The 21,757-nt window shown below is 38.9% G+C and overlaps 1 protein-coding gene across 4 annotated transcripts in view; it reads left to right on the forward strand.

Annotated features, from left to right (window-relative positions):
• The window catches only part of usp4.S (ubiquitin specific peptidase 4 S homeolog), a 38,788-nt gene that overhangs the window by 11,360 nt on the left and 5,671 nt on the right, over positions 1–21,757 (forward strand). For 2 of the 4 annotated variants that reach the window (XM_018261291.2, XM_018261292.2), the window contains exons 7-17: positions 993–1,127; positions 2,733–2,844; positions 4,075–4,248; positions 4,658–4,816; positions 5,294–5,518; positions 7,694–7,777; positions 11,715–11,809; positions 18,802–18,984; positions 20,106–20,194; positions 20,365–20,604; positions 21,177–21,247. In XM_018261291.2, the coding sequence (XP_018116780.1) occupies positions 993–1,127; positions 2,733–2,844; positions 4,075–4,248; positions 4,658–4,816; positions 5,294–5,518; positions 7,694–7,777; positions 11,715–11,809; positions 18,802–18,984; positions 20,106–20,194; positions 20,365–20,604; positions 21,177–21,247 (1,567 nt within the window). Of the gene's footprint in view, positions 1–992; positions 1,128–2,732; positions 2,845–4,074; positions 4,249–4,657; positions 4,817–5,293; positions 5,519–7,693; positions 7,778–11,714; positions 11,810–11,898; positions 12,103–18,801; positions 18,985–20,105; positions 20,195–20,364; positions 20,605–21,176; positions 21,248–21,757 lie in introns of those variants that run through there. The other 2 variants (XM_018261293.2, XR_005961010.1) reach the window with 2 other exon arrangements.

Genomic DNA, 21,757 nt, shown 5'->3' on the forward strand with positions numbered 1-21,757 from the left:
ACAAACTTACAGAACGGCAGGAGCTTTGATAGTGTCTGTGGGAGGAGGGGCTGCTAGTGCAGCTGTAGAGCAGAACGTAGGAAAGTGAAAGTAATTGCTTCCCTGCAACCATGTGACCTCTCTCCTCCAAACATCACACGCATGGGCAGAGAGGGGAGGGGAGTGTACAGCTAGATTCTCATGTCGTAGTGCGACCTGGCTTTTCATTACAGAGTGGCTGCCTCCAAGCACACAGGTAATGCTGTGCCTGCTGTTAGAGTAGCACAGGATGAATGTGTAATGAGCAGAAATGGAAGCCCCCATGACAAAATACAAACTAAAATAACTTATGCATGGATTTGTGGATTAACATTTTATTTGCCAGACAGTGTTTATGGATGTGTGTTTTTTATAAAAATGCAAAAAAAAAAAAAAAGTTTAAAATGACGACAGATTCCCTTTAAGGTTGTGCCTTGCATAAAGAGATCTGCTTGTTAGGAGAGGGATTTTTAAACCTGCCTGATCAACTGTCTGACTTTTACCCAGATATCGATTGGGGGAGGGCCCCATACATTGCCCATACACTGCCCAATAAACTGCCAACTTAATCTGTCTGCAGCCTATATCGGCCTATGTATGGGGACCTTTTAGAGACATCATATTTTAACTGTTTCCCTTGGCTAAACATAAGCCACAGCATTTTGTACATATCACTGACTTGTCAGCAGTGTGCTTTTGCATAATGTTTAATTTAGAAGGCTGCAGGATCATGAAAGGCTAATTTTATTTGCTTGACTGCAAAGACAACAATGTAATAGCCCTTATCTGCTTTTTTGAAAAGTATTATTTAAATAAAAATTGGCTGCCTCTGCATCATTTAATGCGTATGCAGGTATTGGTATTCTAAGTAATTTTATTCTAAGTAGGCAATACAGTATATGATTGTTTAGTTTCTGGGTAAAATATTAATTTCATTTTATTTAAAACCTTTTTATTTTGTAACATTTTTCCAGATCAAGCACAGCAACAAGTAGAAATTTTGCTACCTCTGGAAAACCATCAACAAGCAGCTATTCTTCATCCTCTTCCATGACAAATGGAGACAGCAGTACCTATTCTCTGAACAACAGTTCAGGCTTGAACAAAGGGTAACTATTTGTCTTAAAATATTCTATAAAACGGCATATTTCTGCCGTTGCACTTCCTCTTAAATAGGTTTGATGGCAGCTGAAACATCTTTAGGCAAGATAATGGTGGCCTTACACTGTAAGATATGCTCGTTTGGCGACTTTGCCAATTTTTCCCTTAAAATGACCACCTTGGAGAAAAGTCGGATCGAGGAACACTTCATTGAGCAGATTTGGTCCTTGATCCAATAGAAAAATCAAGCCTGCCCGATCGAGATCTGGACGATTTTTGGGCAGATATTGATAGTGGATGCCAGTGGCGTAACTAGATATTACTGGGCCCCACAGCAAATTATTTTTCAGGCCCCCAAAATGTTGGTTGACTTGTTTCTCCAATATTTATTGAAATTGTATATGAATTAGGGCCTCGTGGGGCCCCTATACCTCCTGGGCCCCCCTGCAGCCGCAGGGTCTGCTTCCTCTATAGTTACGCCCCTGGTGGATGCAGTCTGAGGGCCTACGCACAGGCAGATAAAATGCCGAATTAATCTGAAGGTCCTGAATCGGCTGCTTAAATCTGCACGTGTATGGCCACCTTAACAGGCAACTTAGCAGGTGATAGCATGTAGTCTATACACGCATTAAAGGAGAAAGAAAGCTACTAAAGTTGTAAGGCTGTCGATATATACACTGGCAGATTTGGCACCTTCAGACCAATTTGGCATCTTATCCGCCCATGTATAGAGCCCACTGACATGCTTACCTGACCCATAATCTGCCAGATGTGGATCAGACAGGTTTGGTTTTCCCACATTGATTTGGTCCTCAATCTTACTTCCTGCATAGCAGCAGTTATGATCTGATTGTTGCACTGAGAGCCAAATGAACAGATCAGCCCAAAATTACCCACCTCAAAGTGAGCATTTTGGTGAAGGAACCACTCATTTGGCAACTTCTTATAATGTATCTTCATTACTTTCTTTACCTCCACTTATTTCCATCCTCCTCCATGCAAGTTACAAACCTGTGTTTTTGAACTTGTTTTTGAACTTTTCCACCCTAATTAATCCTTGGTGACACACATGGTAGTAATCCTCAATATTTTTATTTTGTTGTACTGACAAATGAAATCTAAAATATTTATGCAACGTTACAAAGTTGATCTAAGTATCTAAAAAATGTGTAATGTGGTAGTCGATTATAAGGGTAAGGGCACAGGCTAAGATTCGGCGAAATTTAGTCGCCCGATGATAAATTTCTGCTTCTGGCATCTAATCTCCCCGAAAAGCCTTCCCGCCGGCTAGAATCTAAATCGCTGACAGGATGGCACACTCTGAACAATTTATTTTCCGAAGTTGCCTCATGAGGAAACTCCTGATGTCTTCGGAAAACGAACCGCTCCGAGTGCCACCCTGCCGGCAATTTAGATTCTAGCCGGCAGGAAGGCTTTTCGGGGAGATTAGTTGCCCGAAGAAGAAGCAATTTATCGCCGGGTGACTAAATATCCCTGAATCTTAGCGTGTGCCCTTACCCTAAGAGCGTATTTGTTTACAAAACGTGCATAAACTAGTTTCAATTGCAAATACTGGCCATATTCTTTTCAACTCTCTTGTTTTTCCTTTGCAGAGGATACACTCCATCTTACAGTTCATATAGTTACAGGGAGCCATCATCACAGCCAGGTCTTTGTGGCCTTAGCAATCTGGGGAACACTTGCTTTATGAACTCTGCCCTCCAGGTACAGAAGCAATTTTGTTAGCATTTTACAGAGGAATGTTATATTTTTAATGTTTTTTTTTTAATCTCCTTTGAAGGGGATGTTCACCTTCCAAATACTTTTTTCATTTGATTTCAAATTGTTCACCAGACTTTTTTTCAATTTAAAAGATTAATGTTTCTGTCTCTGTTGTTTGTCTGGCATCCCAGCAGTTTCTGAACTGTTACAGTTTGCTATGTATGTTGATACATTTCTCAGCAGCTTGTGTGGGATTTTAGCAACAATAGTATCAATTTTGAACAAATGGCATCAATAAAACTCGGGGATTCTCAGCTCATCAGGGCCAAAGATAAGAAATTGACTAATGTATCATTTAGAACAGATACAGAGTTACAAAATATGTAGCCCTGCTCAGGTACGATAAAAAGCAAGACTTGGTAAAAGTCTCCCATAGGCATCAAGTATTTTGCATTTAATGTTTGTGCTTTTAGCATCGACAAAAAAACATGAGACTTAGGCCCATCATTTACTTTCCTGGCATCTAGGCCACCGAATCACGTTTTTTTGATTATTTTTGGGATAGTTTATCATTGATTGTATTTTTTTATTTATTTTTTTTTACAAACAGTATCTATGCATTCTGTATGTAAAATAAATATAGGTACAGGCCTATTATACAAAATTCTCAAGAGGATTGAGGTTTTTTTCTATAATTTGGCTCTCCATACCTAAAATCTGCCAACAATCATTTAAACATTAAATAAACCCAACAGGATTGTTTACCCACCAATAAGGATTCAAATACCCCAAAGTAAACACAGCACTTAAAATTAATCTTAAACTATTTTAACCAATCGGAACAGTCAGGGCAGCATTTATTTAATTGACAATTGAAATTTTAATGTTTTTTTAAAAGCAACCCTGCTCAAAGGTATAGTTGTAGCTAGTCTGCATTGTTTACTGAAAACAAATGGGGTATATACACATATGTGTATATTCTTTTCCACCACTGATTTAACTTTAGTGTTGTTTTACATAGAGTACAAAGCAAAGCATTTCCCTTTAAAAAAAATTCACTTTAGTTGGGTCTGGTTTTCTGTTGAATTAATATTTTTATAAGGAACAGTCCCTCATGTAGGAGAACGTATAATTGGCTGCTTCCGTATACAGATCTCAACTGTGTTGCAGCCTCAAAGGTGCATGTTGATATCTGCTGGTGTCTCATTGAACAAATTGTATTTCCTTTGGTAGTGTCTGAGTAACACCCCGCCCTTAACAAGGTACTTTCTCATGGATGAGTATAAGAAGGAAATTAACAGAGAAAATCCACTGGGCATGAAAGGGGAGATTGCGGTGGCCTATGCAGAGCTGATTCGGCAAATTTGGTCCGGTGAACATTCTTATATGGCCCCTCGTATGTTCAAGGTAAGCTTGCTGTTTTATTGTAACAATTTGCTTACTGAATTTGTTTTAATTTTTACAGGCAATCCTAGATAAAAAAAAAAATATATATATATATATATATAAAGACTTGATATGGGTTCAGACCATGAACCCAGACCCTACACTTTTTTAATATGTAGCAGCAGTAGGAAGGCTCTGTTTGGAGTGCACTTAAAAACTAGCGTGAGTTTTTGTTTTTCGCTCCATTGAGGCTGTTGACCTTTTAGAATAACTTCTTCTCCGAGCAAATTTTTAGCTGGCCTTTAGTTTAATTTTCCAGCTACTTATATTACATTGCCTCTGAACAATCAGCACACTCGTTACTGTGCTTTCTTGATAAGTGATTTGGTTATGTGATTAAACAATATTTGCAATTCTTTAATCATTTCAGACACAGGTTGGTCGATTCGCTCCACAGTTCTCTGGGTACCAACAGCAGGACTCTCAAGAACTCCTAGCATTTCTCCTGGATGGTCTCCATGAGGATTTAAACAGAGTCAAAAAGAAGCCATATCTAGAGCTGAAAGATGCTAATGGGCGGCCCGATTCCGTAAGAATACACTACCGTGATGTTCTTTGAGTAATCTTCGTGTAGCAGTATTTCCCAAACTGTAGCAAAATCCTGCAAGGAATATTTAAACTTTTTTCTTTGAAGTTCCTGACCAATCTTGACAAAAGCAAGACCTTGCAGATAATTCAGTTCTTGCCAACTTCATCTATGTAGTGGCTTTTCTGTTATACCTTCAAATTGGAAACCACATATTAATAAAAAAAATCTTTAATACAAAGATAATTAAGGGGACTGTAAAATTGCCTTAGATTCATATTCTGCCTTGTTGGCCAGTTCTTACCTCATTTATTATGCATTTTCTGCTATGCCTAAACTCTTCTAGTTTCTCAGCTCTTTTGTGTACTTCACAGTGAATAGGAGAACGCATAATCTGCATACATGATTGTACAGTATATTGCTAATTTATATTTATGCTCAACCTGGTGGTGTATGTGACTAGATCCATACTTTATCTAGATTGTGGCAACTGAAGCTTGGGATAATCATCTGCGGCGGAACTACTCCATCATTGTAGATATTTTCCATGGCCTTTTCAAGTCTACCCTGGTGTGCCCAGAATGTCACAAAGTCTCTGTGACTTTCGACCCATTTTGTTATCTCACCCTTCCTTTGCCCATGAAGAAAGATCGCACGATGGAGGTGTTTCTTGTTCGTTCTGACCCTCATTGCAAATCAAAACAGGTATTTATTTCCTTTTTTTCCCCCACAAATGATGTACCATTGTAACTAGTGCTATCACCATTCCAAATGGACAATGGTTGGACACAGCTAAATTCTTATAACATAAGTTATGATGTTCAAGGAATGTATATCTGCAATGATTTATCACAGCAAGTGTACCAATATGGCAAGAGAAAAAGTCACATTATTTTTGTAGATAAAATACTACAGGTCTTATATCAAATTGCCAGTCCACTAGCATTTTGTTGCTCCAGAGGATTAAGCAGCAAATATGACATAGAGAAAAAAAAGACAGCTTTAAAAAAAAATATAAAAACTATAAAGAAAAATCAAAGCTATATGTTGAGAAAGTATTAAGTATCCACTACAGTTAGGGGCACTAAGGGTCGAATGTCGAGGGTTAATAAATCCTCGAATTCGACCCTCGAAGTAAAATCCTACGAATATCGAATTTGAAGGATTTACCGCAAATCGAACGACCGATGGAAATCGAACGATTCGAGGAATTTAAGCGATCGAAGGCTTTACCTTAGATCAAAAAAACCTTAGAAAAGGAATTGGGAAGGTTCCCATAGGCTAACATTGTACCTCGGTAGGTTTAAACTACCGAAGTATGTAGTCGAAGTTTTTTTTAAAGAGACAGCACTTAGACTATCGAATGGTTGAATAGTCGAACGATTTTTAGTTTGAGTCGTAGTCGAAGGTCATAGTAGCCTATTCGATGGTCGAAGTACCCAAAAAAATACTTCAAAATTCAACGTTTTTTTTACTTCGAATCCTTTACTCAAACTAAGTAAATGTGCCCCCAAGTTTATGTTGAGTTTATATTTAGGTCAGTCACAGTTCCCCTTTAACTCTAGCTCTGCTCTCTCTCAACTTTGCAAAAGTTCTGTGATTTATTGCGATGATTTTATTGGTCTGGAACAATTTGAAATATTTTGCTTTTTAAAACTGGCATATGCAGAACTAATCTACCTGTTTTGTGGCCTTTGTGTAGCCAGTTACAGCAACTATTGCCAGCCCACTAGATCTGATGTATGCTCTGTTGTTGACACTTAAGGAGAAGGTAGTTCTGATGGAAAAAAGGCAAGGAAAAACTATACCAAAGCAGAACTAGCTGCTAGTGTTATTTATATGTTTCGAGCACCACGCTCTTTGCCAAGTGTAATACAATTAGTGAACGATGAAACATTTAAGGAAACCGACAGAAAGTGAATTAAGAACAACCCCACCCACCAGATGAAGTGTTGTGTTTGGTATTATAATCTCTGGATACTCTCTTACTATAGTCAACACTTTAACAGGCCATACGTAGATCTAGAGTGAAGGCTTTGCACAAAAGTCCATTAAAGGGGACCTGTCACCCTAAGAAATCATTTCAAATTCTTTTCTATCATGTTAGTTGAGCAAAATAAACTTTACTTACACTGTATTTATTATTTAAAATTTGTTTCCTTCTGTTTTGGAATTATACAATCACAGCAAACAGGCAGCTCGGTTATTAAGGGAAATTGTGTATCACCCCAAAATCTTGTGTATGAACCAGAATGAGGGACCTAATGTCCATGTGCAGTGCCCTACACAATTATAGAGCCTGAGGAGGGAAGGGGGAATGTGAGGAGAGCAGTGACATCTAGGAAGTGTTGAATGGAAAGTGAAAGTAATTGACTGCCCCTCCTCTATGCCATGGGCATAGAGGCGGGGCAGGTAATATTTGATTGACAGTTTAGATATTTAAACACCTTTATAAGAGGTATGGATGTTTTAATGAAAAACATTTTTGGGGTTCCATATTTAATTTGGAAAGGACTTTCATTATGCAGTTTTTTATGTGTAGGTGACAGGTCCACTTTAAATGTCCACAAATAGTCTATTATAATCAATCTCAAATGCAAGAAACTACCTCCAGATAGTTTTATCTCAACACATTAAACTTGTCAATTTTTCTGATGGATTCTGAGCCAGTTATTCTTATACACAGGACCTCCTAGATGTTATAGTTTATCAGCACACAACTGCATCTTCTACTGTACAACAAAAATCCTCAGTACATGCATTTGATACTAATAAACGTAGGTCGTGCTTTATTTAACTACTTGTGTTTTGTTTTATTTTTTACTTTACATTAATGCAAACTTTTATTCCTTTTTTTTCCTCTCTACTGTGATGATGCAGTATCGGTTGACTGTGCCGAAGATGGGAGTTGTTTCAGACCTGTGTTCAGCCCTTTCTAAGCTATCAGAAGTGCCAGAGGAAAATGTAAGCTTCATTTAGCCTTTTCCTGAAATGACTGAATGTCATTTGCTAACTTCTGCACATGTCCATTACCTGCAGTGTCTGCATTATACAAAATCCTGATTACCTGTGCAGTCTAGATGTAAACCGAAAATGGTTGCACTTTCATTTGCTTTTGTTTTGTAATGTTGTTATATAATCTTGTCCCTTTCTGGGTTCAGGAAGCACAGGTTATGCACACATGAAGGTGCAACATTAAAGGAGATCCAAACCCTTAATTATAAAAACTCCTACCTTACATAGACCCCCCCGCCCCCAGCCTAGGTGTTACCACCAGTAAATGCCTCTACTTCTTTACTTACCCATCGATGCAGATTCTTGGGCGCCATCTTCTTCTCTTTGGGAAGAGCGCAGCATATCGGCACATGCGCAGTTGGAGCAATCTTCCGGTTTGCGGCAACTGCACATGTGCCGAAAGGGTTGGAAATTGGCGAAGCACCAGAAGAAGAGCCGAAGATTACCAAAGAGAAGAAGATGGCGTCTGTGAACTCCGCTGCACGGAATCTGCACCGGGCTGGGGGTAGCAGGGAGGGTGGTCTATGTAGGGTAGGGGTTTTTATAACTAAGGGTTTGGCTCGCCTTTAATAAGCTTTATCATTAGGAGGGAAGAAACATACAAAGCCTAGGTTTAACATATGGGTTTGGAACCAAAAATGGGTCCGCGTTCTGCTTTGCATGGGAATGATAATTTGCCATTGTTTTTCTTTTATTTGACATTATTTATTTATTTTTTTTTAAATGTTTTTATTGAAATTTTTTATAACAAACAAAGAAAATAAAATACAAAGGAATTTGGAAATATAAAAGAGATTAGTGGACAGGGTCCAGTGGCAGCATAATAGGAATACACACACACAACATTTGGAAGATAGATTACCCTATAACGGGTAATTGTGAGGAAAGGTAAACATGTTATGATACAACATTATGTCCCACACACTTGACTTAAAGCAAACAACTAGTGATAGCTTGTCCTTATCATCTGGTTAGTGCGGTGACTCCTGGGGGGTGTTCGTGAACGTTGGTTCTGTGATCGTAAGGCAGTTTGGATATATTGGTCGGTTTCACGAACAATAGCATTATTAAGTAATAGTTCCGTGTCATACCATGTAGTATATCTAAATGCATATATCGTCAAGTGTTTGGTTTGAGTAGGGAGTGATTGAATGTAACTCATCCATACCGAAAAGAATTTGTCAGTGTGTTGTTCTTTGTTCGTAGTGGATTCTAGCCAGTCCATGTGGAAGATGTAATGAAGTTTTTGTTTAACCAGAGATATTGGGGGTGTCGACGGGGAAAGCCAATGGTGTAGAATAGTTTTCCGAGTTGCAGCCATTAGCCTTTCTGCCAGCTGCCTTTCAGATCGTGAAAGTTTCAGTTGTGGGGGGGTACCCCAAAAATCGCCCAGGTTGGCGTAAAATTATTTGTTAGCTGAGTAAGAGATTTCCAGTATATCTGAACTTCCCCCCATAATTGTTGAATATTGGGACATAGCCAAAGACAATGCATAAGATCAGCCTGGGGTTGATGACATCTCAAACAGTTATCCGAGTTTAAAGTACCTATATGATGCCGTCTAAGTGGAGTAAGGTAAGAGCCATGCAATATCTGCAGGGCCATTTCTTGATATTTGCTAACCGAGATAGCTTGCATTGCTTTTGTGTGATATTGAAGTATTTGAGAGGCCTCAGTATGTGGGAGTACAGAAGTCCATTTGAGTAAGAATGTGTCTGGTGTTTCAGTTGATAATGGGGTCCTAAGGAAGCATATTTGACATTATTACATTTTTAGTTCAACATCTCTCCTGTTTGGAAAAATCAGCAGCTATCTGCTAGGGTCCAGGTGATAGTTTGTGTAATAAAATCAGTACATTTGTAGCCTCAAAGAGCAATAGATTTTTCACTGCTGGGGGTCAATCATTCCCATTTGAAAGCTGAAAAGACGCAGAAGAGGCATATCATTTAAACACTGAAAAATAAAGACCAGTTGAAAAGTAAATTGGAATAAGGTCATCTTATGACATACTGAAAGTTAACTTTAAAGGGATACTATCATGGGGAAAAAAATTTTTTTCAAAATGAATCAGTTAATAGTGCTGCTCCAGCAGAATTCTGAACTGAAATCCATTTCTCAAAAGAGCAAACAGATTTTTTTATATTCAATTTTAAAATCTGACATGGGGCTAGACATTTTGTCAATTTCCCAGCTGCCCCCAGTCATGTGACTTGTGCCTGCACTTTAGGAGAGAAATGCTTTCTGGCAAGCTGCTGTTTTTCCTTCTCAATGTAACTGAATGTGTCTCAGTGGGACATGGGTTTTTACTATTGAGTGTTGTTCTTAGATCTACCAGGCAGCTGTTATCTTGTGTTAGGGAGCTGCAATCTGGTTACCTTCCCATTGTTCTTTTGTTTGGCTGCTGGGGTTGAAGGAGGGAAGGGGGTGATATCACTCTTACTTGCAGTACAGCAGTAAACAGTGATTGAAGCTTATCAGAGCACAAGACACATGACTTGGGGCAGCTGGGAAATTGACAATATGTCTAGCTCCATGTCAAATTTCAAAATTGAATATAAAAAAATCTGTTTGCTCTTTTGAGAAATGGATTAAAGTGCAGAATTCTGCTGGAGCAGCACTATTAACTGATTCATTTTGAATTTTTTTTTTCCATGACAGTATCCCTTTAAGGTGGACAGCTAGGAAATCTTAGCCTTTCATACAAACAGAAAATAACTGTTCACTAACAGTTCCCCAGACTTTATCTGGTCTCCAAGACACTATGTTGGGACATTCAATAAGATTCGTAGTTGCGCTCAGAGGTAGCGTAAGGTTGCGAAGTTGCGCTATCGTTGATTTGCAAAGCAAAGTTACGCTAGCGATTGTTAATTTGCATACGGCGCCAAATTCAAAGGGTGCGAAGTTATGCCAGCGTCCGTTAGTGAATCGGCGAAGTAACGAAAATGCCCAACGCTAGCGAATTCACGCTAGCGTTAGGCGCTTCGGCGCTTAGTGAATTTGCCCCTATGGGGGGGAAATGTAATTCACGATTCACAAAGAGAACAAATTTATGCACAAATAAGAATAAAAATGTGCATGTCACAATGTCTATTCTTCATTAGACTTTTTACTGCATTGCAAATCTTAATAGCGCATTGCAAACTGGCGTAAGGTGGCGTAAACTTTTGGAGCAAATGTAACAACTTTTTCATTAAGAAGTTTTATTACATACACTGCACAAACTTCTGCTGTCATGTGACTTTGCCAACATTTATTTGCATTGCAAAGATTTTTGCATTGGAGACATTACATTCTAGGGATGCACCCAATCCAGTATTCGGTTCAGGATTCTGCCTTTTTCAGCAGGATTTGGGGCGAATCCTTGTATGTGGCTGAACCGAATTCGAATCATTATTTGCATATGTAAATTAGGTGTGGGAAGGGAAATCATGTGACTTTGCCTCAAAATAAGTAAGTAAAACATTATTTTTCCACTTTTTCCTTTCCCACCTCTAATTTGCATATGCAAATTAGGATTTGGATTATTTTCGGTATTCGGCCGAATCTTTCGCGAAGGATTCGGGGAATCCAGCCGAATATCAAATAGTTAATTCAGTGCATCCCTTTTACATTCCCCCTTATATACCCTATTTTCACCTCCAAAATAGGTGTATATCTGATGAGGAAGAACACCTTTTTGTCCATGGCACTGAAGCTGTGAAAAAATGTTTTCAGTTTGGTTGTGCAACCAAAAGTAGATTTTCACTGCACCATTAGTGTTAGTTATTTGCTGTGTGAATGGTTACTAGGTACTTCTCATAATAGAGATGTAAAAAAAAATCTTCATATGAATTCTTCTGTTTTGTGCTCCCTCAACCAATGATGTAGTGTTTTTTTTTTCTCCTAGATGGTGGTTACTGATGTCTATAACCATCGCTTTCACAAAATTTTTCAAATGGATGAGATGCTGAGCCACATTATGGAGAGAGATGATATATTTGTGTAAGTGGGAGGCTTCCATATAAATGTTCAATGACATGTGCACGTATCACTTGAATGTACTGATGACTTTCTTTATTCCTTTGCCTTAGGATCCAGCAGTTAATCTAGAAACAAGTTTCTGAAGTTCTGGTAGCAATTCGGGTTTTGCAGCACCCAAAACATTTGTAATTCGGAGAATAGAAATAAGGCAACTTTGAGTTAGAATGCATAGAATATCACTGTATAAAAGTATATACTTAAAGGGATCCTGTCATCGGAAAACATGTTTTTTTCAAAACACATCAGATAATAGTGTTACTGCAGCAGAATTCTGCACTGAAATCCATTTCTCAAAAGAGCAAACAGATTTTTTTTATATTCAATTTTGAAATCTGACATGGGGCTAGACATTTCGTCAATTTCCCAGCTGCCCCCAGTCATATGACTTGTGCCTGCACTTTAGGAGAGAAATACTTTCTGGCAGGCTGCTGTGTTTCCTTCTCAATGTAACTGAATGTGTCTCAGTGAGACATGGGTTTTTACTATTGAGTGCTGTTCTTAGATCTAGTTCGATGCTCAAAAGGAGAGACAAAAAGCAGAGTATATAGCGTCGCAGAATCTTAAATTAACCTGTGTTAAACAATGTGTCTTCCTGCTTCAAGCGATCAACTATGGAACTTAAATAAGTTGTTGTGTTCTTATTGTGATCAATCCAATCATCTCTTCTGTGATTATTAAAGCAAAATTAATTAAAGTGCAATTCTTAACAATTCATGGTGACTCAAATCTTTAAAGTGCATAGTGCTGAGTTGTGAACATGGGAATGTACTTGAGCCTGCGGCTTGGACTAATTAAAGAGACATCATAAAAAGTAACTTTTATTTCATATACTAAAATTCATTGATTGAAAGGGAATTAATTATTACAACCACTAAAAACAATTAAAAGAGAAGGGTGGAAATCCGATCTGGAATTTGTATAAGCAGGGGTAACAGTGTAATTGTTTCCTTAGACTGTTCCCATATCGATCTTACATCACCCGTTTCCCTATACTGGCTGAATAGTAGTCAGGGAGTACATTAAGGATAAGTTAGCACTGAAGCAGTGATCTCCGAAGAGACTGGTTATGATGTGAGCGTGGATTGGGGGTTGTGCCCTTGAGTCCTCAAGCGTAATATCCCCAATCCTTCTGTTCGGAGGGGGGACTGAACAGCTACTGTACAGTATGGTGTGCGCAGAATTTAACTAACACTGTGTCCTCTCAGAGGCACCTAAAGCGTATTGGCCTATTCCCTAGACACCTAGACTTCGAACCAATACATTTTGTAAATTAGGAGCCCGTCTTGATGTCATTTGTGGGAATGTTTGAATATATTTACTCAAGGTAAAGTCAGCATGTAGAATGTGCCAATGCTTTTTCAAGATAGATCTGATTCCATTCCACTGTTTGCAGTATGTTGTAACAAATCTCACACTTTCTTGATTGGACTTTTTTTCTGTTTGACACAAAGTTTGTGACCTAGATATGGATTGTGATCTTTTCTTTCCCTCCCTTATTGATCTATTACTGTAGCCACGTTTTTTTAACCTCTTTGTTAACTCTTCAGCTCTTTTCCTGAAGGTGAAATTATCGGAGCAATTCCTCCTAACCCTTAAAAATTCACCAATAGGTATTGCTTTTTTCACATTACTTGCATGGTGACTGGAAAAGTGTAATGTGGAGTTAGTAGCGGTTTCTTTCCTGAACATATCTGTTTGCAAGAGACCATTATCATCCTTGATAATGGTTATATCCAGAAAATCTATCTTGGTAAAATCGGCCACATATGTAAGTTTCAAATTGAGGTCATTATCATTTAGCTCCTCAACAAACTCATGTAGAGAATCATCTGTGCCTTCCCATATAATTAGCAGGTCGTCAATATAACGTATCCATTGGTTAATCTTGCATGTCCATTTTTCATGTTCTTCAGAGAAGACATAAAACTGTTCCCACCAGCCTAAGAATAAATTGGCATACGTGGGCGCAAATGGAGCCCCCATCGCTGTCCCTTGTATTTGTAGGTAGTATCTTTCATTAAAGACAAAATAGTTGTGCGACAAACAAAATTGTAATAGATCCATAAGGAAAATTCTGAAATCCAAGTCATAATTGCTCTCACCTTCGAGAATAGTATTGACTGCTCTTATACCTGCCTTATGACTGATGCAGGTATATAGCGAGGTAACGTCACAAGTTACTAGTAAAGTATCTTTATTGACCCTGATATTTTCTAGTTTGCGTAATACGTCTCTGGTATCTTTAACATACGATGGAAGAGAAGTGACAAAAGGACGCAATTTTGTGTCAATATATTGACCTGCAATCTCACATAAGTTCCCATTACCAGAGACTATGGGTCGGCCAGGGGGTCTCTCTTTGTTTTTATGGACTTTTGGCAGCATATAAAATGTCGGTATCCTTGGATTGTCATTAGATAATGCATTGAACTCTTGTACAGAGAGTAAACCTGATTCCTTAGCATCCCTTATGAGATCATGATATAGTTTCTTGTAACTATCAGTGGGATCTTGGGCATAGCATCTGTTATCATTCAATTGTTTTAAGGCCTCTGCTATGTACATAGTTTTAGGCCATATCACTATGTTGCCTCCCTTATCTGCCGCTTTGATAAGAACATCATCCCATTGTTGAATTTCTTTGACTGCTCTTCTCTCAGCTTGTGACATATTGTTCCCATTAATTGTGTCAGGTAGTGAATTGAATTCTTTCATCACTAATTCCCCAAAAACTTGGACAGCTGGACAAATTTGACTCATAGGAGTGAAAGTACTTTGTACCTTAAATTGTCTTTCTGGTACTGTTTCTTCATTCAAAAGTGAACATAAATCGTGTAGAGCATTGTTAAAGATCTTTTCTTCTTCATTAATGATCTGTTGTGGTGTGAATAAATCAAAAGGATTATCCCATCTGGTTACCTTCGATAAAGGATTATGGTCACCCATTGTTACAGGATCCTGTGTGGAATAATATTTTTTTAGGAGTAATTTTCTACAAAAGAGAAACAAATCTTTATACAAGGTGAATTTGTCGACATTGCAACTTGGTGAGAAGGATAAACCTTTTTTTAGAACTTCTAACTGTGTATTTGTCAGAACGTGAAAACTTAAATTGATCACATTTAATTCCTCTGTTGTTTTTTGTGTCTCCAGTGACCCCTCCCTCTGTTTATCTCCCATGAATTCTGCCTGGGATAACCCCATCTTTCTCTGTTCCTTAATCTTCTTGCCCCCCCTTCTAATCCACTTGTGTCTCCTTGTCCTAAAAAAGTAGCGGTTTCTAGGGGGGAACTAGAAAAGGATTGGGGGTTGATCTGTGAGTTAGGGTATTGATTAGTATTACATGCAAGATTAACCAATGGATACGTTATATTGACGACCTGCTAATTATATGGGAAGGCACAGTTGATTCTCTACATGAGTTTGTTGAGGAGCTAAATGATAATGACCTCAATTTGAAACTTACATATGTGGCCGATTTTACCAAGATAGATTTTCTGGATATAACCATTATCAAGGATGATAATGGTCTCTTGCAAACAGATATGTTCAGGAAAGAAACCGCTACTACCGTATATACTCGTGTATAAGCCGACCCGCGTATAAGCCGAGGTACCTAATTTTACCTACAAAAACTGGAAAACCTTATTGACTCGAGTATAAGCCTAGGGTGCATTCCAGTACACCCTGTGTTGTGATGTCTGTACATACACACGAGATGCAATGCGAGAGAGAGAGAGAAAGAAAGAAATTCTTAGCTGAAACAAAAGCACTTGACATTCCATACTGCTGTTGAACAATGACCAGACAGGGGTATAAGTCACTAGGAGGACAATGTAAACCTGAAACTCAGCAGCTATTGCAACTACAACTCCCAGAATCCTTGTGTGACTCAGACTGGAAAAGGCTGCTGGGAAATGCAGTTTATAGTTATCTGGCTGAGCCATGCGGCAAGGCCACAGGTAGGGCTAATTACAGGCCACTTATTGCCCTGCGGTTACTGCCCCCTCCCCCCCCAGTAAGGCCTGTAGCAGTTACTCACATGGGCTCCAATATTGCGATACAACTGCTCCTCTATTGCGATACAACTGCTCCTCATACTGCTGTCCTCATACTGCTGTACTCTGTGTAGTTTCCCCAGCAGGTTCCAGTAATGGCGAAGAGATGGGGGCAGGGACGGGAGCAATTACCCTGTGAAATCCTGTCCGATGGTCCCCTCTGTAACACCGGATTAAGTCCCCTAACCAAGCACCGTATAATTTAGCAGGCAGCAGGCCCTACGGTGAGCCGGAAAACAGACACCTTGAGGCAATAATCTGGCGATCTAAGGCGAGACTAACAATTGGTGCGCTGTGTGGGCGGAGCTGGGAGGAGCGCGCATGGGAAGCTGTATGCCGCTGCTACATGGAGAATGTGTGAGTGAGAAAGAGAAAGAGATGCGCCTCTGAAGCCGGTTTTACTGTTTAATCCAGCCCTAGCTGCGGGCAATTACACATCGGCACCCTTACTTTGGAAACTCAAGGGAAAGGTCAAGTATCGGCGCATGCCCATTTATAGAACAAACACGCCTGCCGTGCGGGTCCCAGGAGGACATTGCAGGAGCGCATTGATTGGGATTTTGCACATTGACCCGAGTATAAGCCGAGGTAGACTTTTTCAGCACATTTTGGACGCTGAAAAACTCGGCTTATACTCGAGTATATACGGTAACTCCACATTACACTTTTCCAGTCACCATGCAAGTAATGTGAAAAAAGCAATACCTATTGGTGAATTTTTAAGGGTTAGGAGGAATTGCTCCGATAATTTCACCTTCAGGAAAAGAGCTGAAGAGTTAACAAAGAGGTTAAAAAAACGTGGCTACAGTAATAGATCAATAAGGGAGGGAAAGAAAAGATCACAATCCATATCTAGGTCACAAACTTTGTGTCAAACAGAAAAAAAGTCCAATCAAGAAAGTGTGAGATTTGTTACAACATACTGCAAACAGTGGAATGGAATCAGATCTATCTTGAAAAAGCATTGGCACATTCTACATGCTGACTTTACCTTGAGTAAATATATTCAAACATTCCCACAAATGACATCAAGACGGGCTCCTAATTTACAAAATTTATTGGTTCGAAGTCTAGGTGTCTAGGGAATAGGCCAATACGCTTTAGGTGCCTCTGAGAGGACACAGTGTTAGTTAAATTCTGCGCACACCATACTGTACAGTGGCTGTTCAGTCCCCCCTCCGAACAGAAGGATTGGGGATATTACGCTTGAGGACTCAAGGGCACAACCCCCAATCCACGCTCACATCATAACCAGTCTCTTCGGAGATCACTGCTTCAGTGCTAACTTATCCTTAATGTACTCCCTGACTACTATTCAGCCAGTATAGGGAAACGGGTGATGTAAGATCGATATGGGAACAGTCTAAGGAAACAATTACACTGTTACCCCTGCTTATACAAATTCCAGATCGGATTTCCACCCTTTTCTTTTGTTTTTAGTGGTTGTAATAATTAATTCCCTTTCAATCAATGAATTTTAGTATATGAAATAAAAGTTACTTTTTATGATGTCTCTTTAATTAGTCCAAGCCGCAGGCTCAAGTACATTCCCATGTTCACAACTCAGCACTATGCACTTTAAAGATTTGAGTCACCATGAATTGTTAAGAATTGCACTTTAATTAATTTTGCTTTAATAATCACAGAAGAGATGATTGGATTGATCACAATAAGAACACAACAACTTATTTAAGTAACATAGTTGATCGCTTGAAGCAGGAAGACACATTGTTTAACACAGGTTAATTTAAGATTGTGCGACGCTATATACTCCGCTTTTTGTCTCTCCTTTTGAGCATCGAACCAGGTTTTATATAGGAGTGGTCAGCACATCTATGCCGAGTTGCTCCTAACTCTCGGTCAAGGGGTAACCCTAGGGAAAAACAATTGGTTAGAAGGTGCGGCTACCATCTATATTGTTCTTAGATCTACCAGGCAGCTGTTATCTTGTGTTAGGGAGCTGCTATCTGGTTACCTTCCCATTCTTCTTTTGTTTGGCTGCTGGGGGGGAAAAGGGAGGGGTGATATCACTCCAATTACAGTACAGCAGTAAAGAGTGACTGAAGTTTATCAGAGCACAAGTCACATGACTTGGGGCAGCTGGGAAATTGACAATATGTCTAGCCCCATGTCCGATTTCAAAATTGAATATAAAAAAAATCTGTTTGCTCTTTTGAGAAATGGATTTCAGTGCAGAATTCTGCTGGAGCAAAACTATTAACTGATTCATTTTGAAAAAAAAAATTTTCCCATGACAGTATCCCTTTAAGTGCTCTCATGTGCTGGGCTTTTTCCCAGCTTCCCAACTTGGTCTAGAGGGGATTAATTACACTGAATGCAGATGTAAATTTTGATTAGCCTGTTGCCTCTACGTATATTCAATTCAAGGTTATGAGCACTTTGTATTAGTCACTGGCCTTAAGGTAAATTGCTGCTTTAAAAAGACAATTTTTTTTCCTCTTAACCCTACTACGCTGGACATGAGAGGTGTGGGGCGGAGGGGAGTGTCACCTGACTGCATCTTGTAGACTAGTGATGTTTTCCCTCCTTTGTTAACACAAAAAGAATAGGTAAAAGATGCATTGCATATGGATTCTTGGCTTATCCTTTTGCTTAGAAGGCAACTTCCCCCAAAATGCATTTTGTATGCTTGCTGTGAAACGGATTTGCTTTGGTAAAGGGGTGGTTCACCTCTAAGTTAACTTTTAGTATGTTATAGAATGTCCAACTTTTCAATTGGTCTATCCTATTCATATTCCAGTCTCATATTCAAATCAGTGCATGGTTGCTAGGGTAATTTGAACCCTAGCAACCAGAAGAATCACTTTGTGTATAGCCTCACAGTCTCTACCAGTTCAGTTGTTGTGCTCACTTTTTGTTTTTTCCCCTCTTTAGATATGAAGTGAAGTCTAGAAAAGCTGAAGAATGGATTACACTTCCCATTTGCTTCCGGGAGAGACGGTATCGGCAGGCCACATCAACTGGCACGAACTTGTTTGGCCAGCCCCGCATGATTTCTGTACCAAAGCACAATCTCACTTTAGATGTTCTATATGAAATTGTGCTGGAGAGATTACAGTATGTATTGCTTTTTTTGCTGCACCTTTTTAAAGGGCAACTCCGGGTTCCAAACCAAAATTTGATAAAGAGGCCCACATAACACAGAAACCTCTAATATACCCATCACAGTTACCTGTTTCTTCAAAAAGTATTAATAAATGGCATTTTCTATGCTGAAATCCAGCTATTTAACAGTTCTTCTCTTTCTGTATCATTTAAAGTCCTGGCAGGGAAGGAGGGACCAAACACTGATGTTACAAATTGAAACAACTTCTCCACAACTTACATTGCACTATAATGATGTTCCTTTCCTTATTGAAATTACGTGTGCAGGGAGTTGTGGGGTTTGGAGGATGCGGGCTAAGGACAGCTAGCTGTTGATACAAAATAACAGTAGTCAGCCAGCTCAGCAAAGAAGTCAGACAGATCAGCAGGAGAGCAGGGGGCTAGGCTTAGGGAATTGTTCCAAACCATTAGAAATCATGAAAAATCTGCATACTTTTTAATTGATGTATTTTGCTAAATTGCTTGAAATTATGTTTACTTTTCAAAAACCTTAAGTTATGTTTTGTGGCGTTCCCCTTTAAACATCCATTCAAAAACTTGAGTTTTGGAGGCAGTGTGTTGCTTTGTACATTTCACTATATCAAGCTTTTTGGTTACACAGAGCGGTTTTAATCTTTAATTTTTAATCACATCAACATATAAGTCATTTCATGCTCACAATGGGCATGTTGGAGGCTATATCAAAGGGCAGATATATAATGATTGTGAAATATATATAGATATATATAGATATATGGTGTAACTTACAAAACAGAAATGCTTAATTTCAAGAAAGCGAACAGTGGTTTTTTTTTTTTGGTTTTGTTTTGCTGCGTGGCTAGTGAGTCAGGGTCTGATTCTCCAACTTCCTACATAGATTGCCCTCATTCCCTTTACTGTGAAGCATTTTTTTGTAATGGCAGCTCACTAGATCTGTTAATGTATCATATTTTAACTTTTAAGATCTTTTCAATGACTGAGCATGCAAGCGTTTCAAATCTTAATTTTAATGCAATAGAAGAAAATCGTGTAAGCTGTTCAGAATATATTTTGAGAGTATAATATATATATATTTTTTTTAATGTTTCCATTAGACGGTATGTAAAGAGTCCTCATCCCGAGTTATATACCTGCTTGAGTTCAGACAATGGGGCATGCAATGGCTCAAATGGTGTATGTGATGGTAAGTTTTGCTCCTCATTTTGCTGAAATTAACTTTATCAAAGACACAGCACTGTACATAATCTGTACCTAATGTTAAATTCTGCTGTTTGAGGGCTTGAAAGCTCTGAGAGGCAAATAAACAAGTATTTGTGTGTAGCCTAATTCTGTTGATTTCCATTCATGCACAAGATGAGATGGATCATCAAGAGGAGGATCAAGATGAGCAGGAAGAATCTCAGGAAGAGACCAATGGACAGTCTGATGAGAGTGTGGAAGAAGAAAACTCTGAGGGAGGCTGTAGCCCTTGTAACAAGATGCCAAAGAAAGCCTTGGAATGCCGCAAGAGGCTGTTCACTTTCAGTTTGGTGAATTCATATGCCACTGCAGATGTGGGATCAATGCCTGCCAAGGGATACCTAAAATTCAGCTGTAAGTATGGGCATACCTTTAGAGGTAGCTTAGTATAGGATCTGCAAAGCATTAATGTTTTGTTTGTAATTTAAACCCTTTCCCTGCCTGTTTTTTTATTCAACTTAAGGTTGTTTGGCTATGTGCTTTTCCAAAAAAGGGTGTCAATATCCTGACTCACTTTGTACTCATTCGTTCATTTTAAGGCATATACATTTAAAGAATTCACAAAAAAACTGTACTGGTTAAGAAGCACCCTTGCAGATTGCTATCTTGCAGACAAAAAAGTGCACAAACTCGCTGCATAGACTAATGTGAGAATTGCCGTGGCCATGTTGCTGCACCCATAGGTCAGAACAACCCCCCCCCCCCCCGTTTGCCCATAATTTCACAGTGGCAAAACACTGACATTACACATGATTAACAAAAACGTATATTGCCCAGGTTTCTTTACATTTATGCTGTTCCATCTAAAGGGCACGTTTTTTTCTTCAATATAGGTTATTTCAATAAAGCAGATTCTGTGCTAATTATGGTGTGATTGCAATGTTGGTGCTTGTTTTATTACAGAAGCATTCCTTTTTTTCTTACAGCTTTTGCAACAGTTGCCATTGACTGGGATTCTGAAAGCAAGAAATTGTTTTATGATGATCAGGAAGCAGAGGTAAGCCGGGGTGTGCTTTCTTCATGATCTATTGCTAAACATATTACTGTATTAGGAGCGAGATATGAATGGTTAACTCTACTCTTCACTGATTTATGGAGACTTTATTGTGCTGATAGCACTTGGAAGGTTATGGTATTTTCTACCCATCATGCAGCTCTGTTTCAACATGTTTTGGGTGGTTAACCACTTTTCACAATACATTGTAATGGTTTTTACATTTAAGAGAAATTTAGGATAGATACAAGCTCCATTTGTATGAAATCATATTTTGATATAATCATACAATGTAAGAAATAATCCACCCTCTAGATCAGGGATCCCCAATGGTTTGAACCCGTGAGCAACATTCAGAAGTAAAAGTAGTTGGGGAGCAACACAAGCAAGAAAAATCTTCTTGGGGTGGCAAATAAGTGCTGTGATTGGCCATTTGGTAGCCCCTATGTGGATTGTCGACCTACATCGAGGTTCTGTTTGACAGTGCACCTGGTTTTTATACAACCAAAGCTT

The sequence above is a fragment of the Xenopus laevis genome, chromosome 4S (assembly GCF_017654675.1).
Source record: "Xenopus laevis strain J_2021 chromosome 4S, Xenopus_laevis_v10.1, whole genome shotgun sequence".
NCBI lineage: Eukaryota > Metazoa > Chordata > Amphibia > Anura > Pipidae > Xenopus > Xenopus laevis.